Source organism: Cajanus cajan, chromosome 4 (assembly GCF_000230855.2).
Source record: "Cajanus cajan strain Asha chromosome 4, NIPB_CcT2T_4, whole genome shotgun sequence".
In the NCBI taxonomy this organism is placed as follows: Eukaryota; Viridiplantae; Streptophyta; class Magnoliopsida; order Fabales; family Fabaceae; genus Cajanus; species Cajanus cajan.
In genome coordinates this window covers 68,053,813-68,055,925 of record NC_138520.1, presented here as the reverse complement: position 1 = coordinate 68,055,925, position 2,113 = coordinate 68,053,813, and the positions used below count along the sequence as shown (strand labels likewise).

General features: G+C 39.5%; 1 protein-coding gene across 1 annotated transcript; it reads right to left on the bottom strand.

The window, feature by feature from the left end:
* Nucleotides 1-535: 535 nt before the first annotated feature.
* On the bottom strand, nucleotides 536-1,689 carry LOC109802643 (uncharacterized). The gene is made up of 2 exons (XM_083073753.1): nucleotides 1,222-1,689; nucleotides 536-1,171 (listed from the first exon to the last, which is right to left on the bottom strand). Exons 1-2 carry the CDS (start codon nucleotides 1,687-1,689, stop codon nucleotides 536-538), a joined length of 1,104 nt encoding a protein of 367 aa, XP_082929879.1.
* Nucleotides 1,690-2,113: the final 424 nt, after the last annotated feature.

The following is a 2,113-nucleotide window of genomic DNA, read 5'->3' as shown; positions in this document are numbered from 1 at the left end:
CAACCTCACCACCCAGATATTCTCTGACCATTAACCATCCAAGATCTTCCAGAATTTGGTTCTTCCAACTCCATTGCCCCATAAGGTTTGAATGATTTGATCACAAAAGGACCTGACCATTTGGACTTGAGCTTTCCAGGAAATAATCTCAGCCTGGAATTGAACAATAATACTTGTTGGCCTGGTTGAAAGTTTCTCTGCACAATTTTCTTGTCATGGTAGGACTTCACCTTACTCTTGTAAATTTTTTAGGATTCATAGGTCTGCAAACGCATTTCTTCAAGTTCATGTAATTGAGGTTTCCTCTTTTCACTAGCAGCTTTCATATCAAAATTTAATGCCTTCTCTACTGACGTGGCTAAAGAAGATTTTCTTTCAGCTTCCAAACACATTTCATCCATCATATCCACTCTAAAGCAATCTTTCTTGTCATTTAGGTGTTTCATAGCTTCAAAAATATTAAAATTCACCTCATCACCATGCACCCTGACCTTGAGTTTGCCATCATCAACAACTATAATGACCTTAGCTGTCTTCATGAATGGCCAAACCAGAATGAGAGGAACCTCAGAATCCTCTTCCATGTGTCCATGACAACAAAATCAACTGGAAACCAAAATTTATCAACCTTAACCAAGAGATCTTCAACAATACCATGAGGATACTTAATAGATTTGTTAGCTAGCTGCAGAGTCATCCTGGTAGGTCTCACCTCCACATCTCCTATCCTCTGTAACATAGATAAGGGCATAAGGTTAATACTAGACCCTAAATCCAATAATGCCTTGCCCACGGAAAGATTACCAATGGTGACTGGCAAAGTGAAACTCCCTGGGTCTCTAGATTTTTGTGCAAGTGACTTCTGAATTATAGCACTGCAACCTGCCTCTAACTCCACTGTTCCATCCTCACTCAATTTTCTCTTCTTTGTCAGAAGCTCCTTCATAAATCTTGCATAAGATGGCATCTGTTCCAAGGCCTCTGCAAAGGGTATGTTGATTTGTAACCTCTTGATTATATCAAGGAACCTTGCAAACTGGCGTTCCTTGTCTTTTTTTGATGGAGCATGTGGATATGGTAGATTCTTCACAGGAGGAGGCCTAGCAACTTCTTTCCCTTTTTTCTTACTCTCCTCCCTCACAACTCCATTTTTCCTTTCATTTTTGTCACTCTTTTTTTTTTATCATTTTCTAATTTTCCTGCCTCTTTATTCAACTCCACCTCTTTCTCACTTTCAGGCTCAAATTCACTCTTATCTTTATCCACTCCATCTTTATTTTCTCTCAAATTATCACCTATCTCATTTCCTATCACAGGGCCTCTCCTGGTTGTAATTGATTGACAATATTCTTTAGGATTGACCTGTGTATTGGCTGAAAAATTATTGCTTTGTTGCTCTGCCAATTGCTTAGCAAACTGCCCTATTTGTACTTCCAGATTTCTGATAGAAGCTTCAGTATTTTTCTGATTGGTTGTGGAAACCTGGATAAACTGTGTAAGAGCTTCCTCCATTTTTGATAACTTGTTTGGTTGATAAGAAGGTTGATTCTGATATGGATTTTGTGGAGGTTGCCTTTGTGATGGCCCTGCTTCTTGCTTCCAACCAGAATACTGATTTTGATTATTTCTCAAGCCTTGATTCTGATTGTAATTACCAGAGAAATTCCCTTGCCTTCCTGGATTATTCATATAATTCACTTATTCTTCCTGGTCTGGTTTAGAGATGGTGCAATGTCCATAATTGGATGATCACTTGCACAAAAATCACATCTCATTACCTGCTGAGGGCGTGAAGATGATCCTACTTGAAGCTTGGACATCTGCTTCTTTAACCCGTCCATCTGCTGAGAAAGAAGCTTATTCTGAGCTAGAATTGCATTTTGAGTATCCAGTTCCAGAATTCCCCTTTTTGTGGGTTGGCTCCTATCATGGTGAGCTTGGTAATCACTGGCTGCCAAAGCATCAATAATAGTGGTTGCTTCCTCAGAATCCTTCATCATCATAGAACCACCTGCAGAAGCATCCAATAACATCTTTGTTTGTGGCCTTAACCCATTACAGAACATGTTGAGCTGTGCAACATCATCAAACCCATGATTTGGGCATTTCCTCA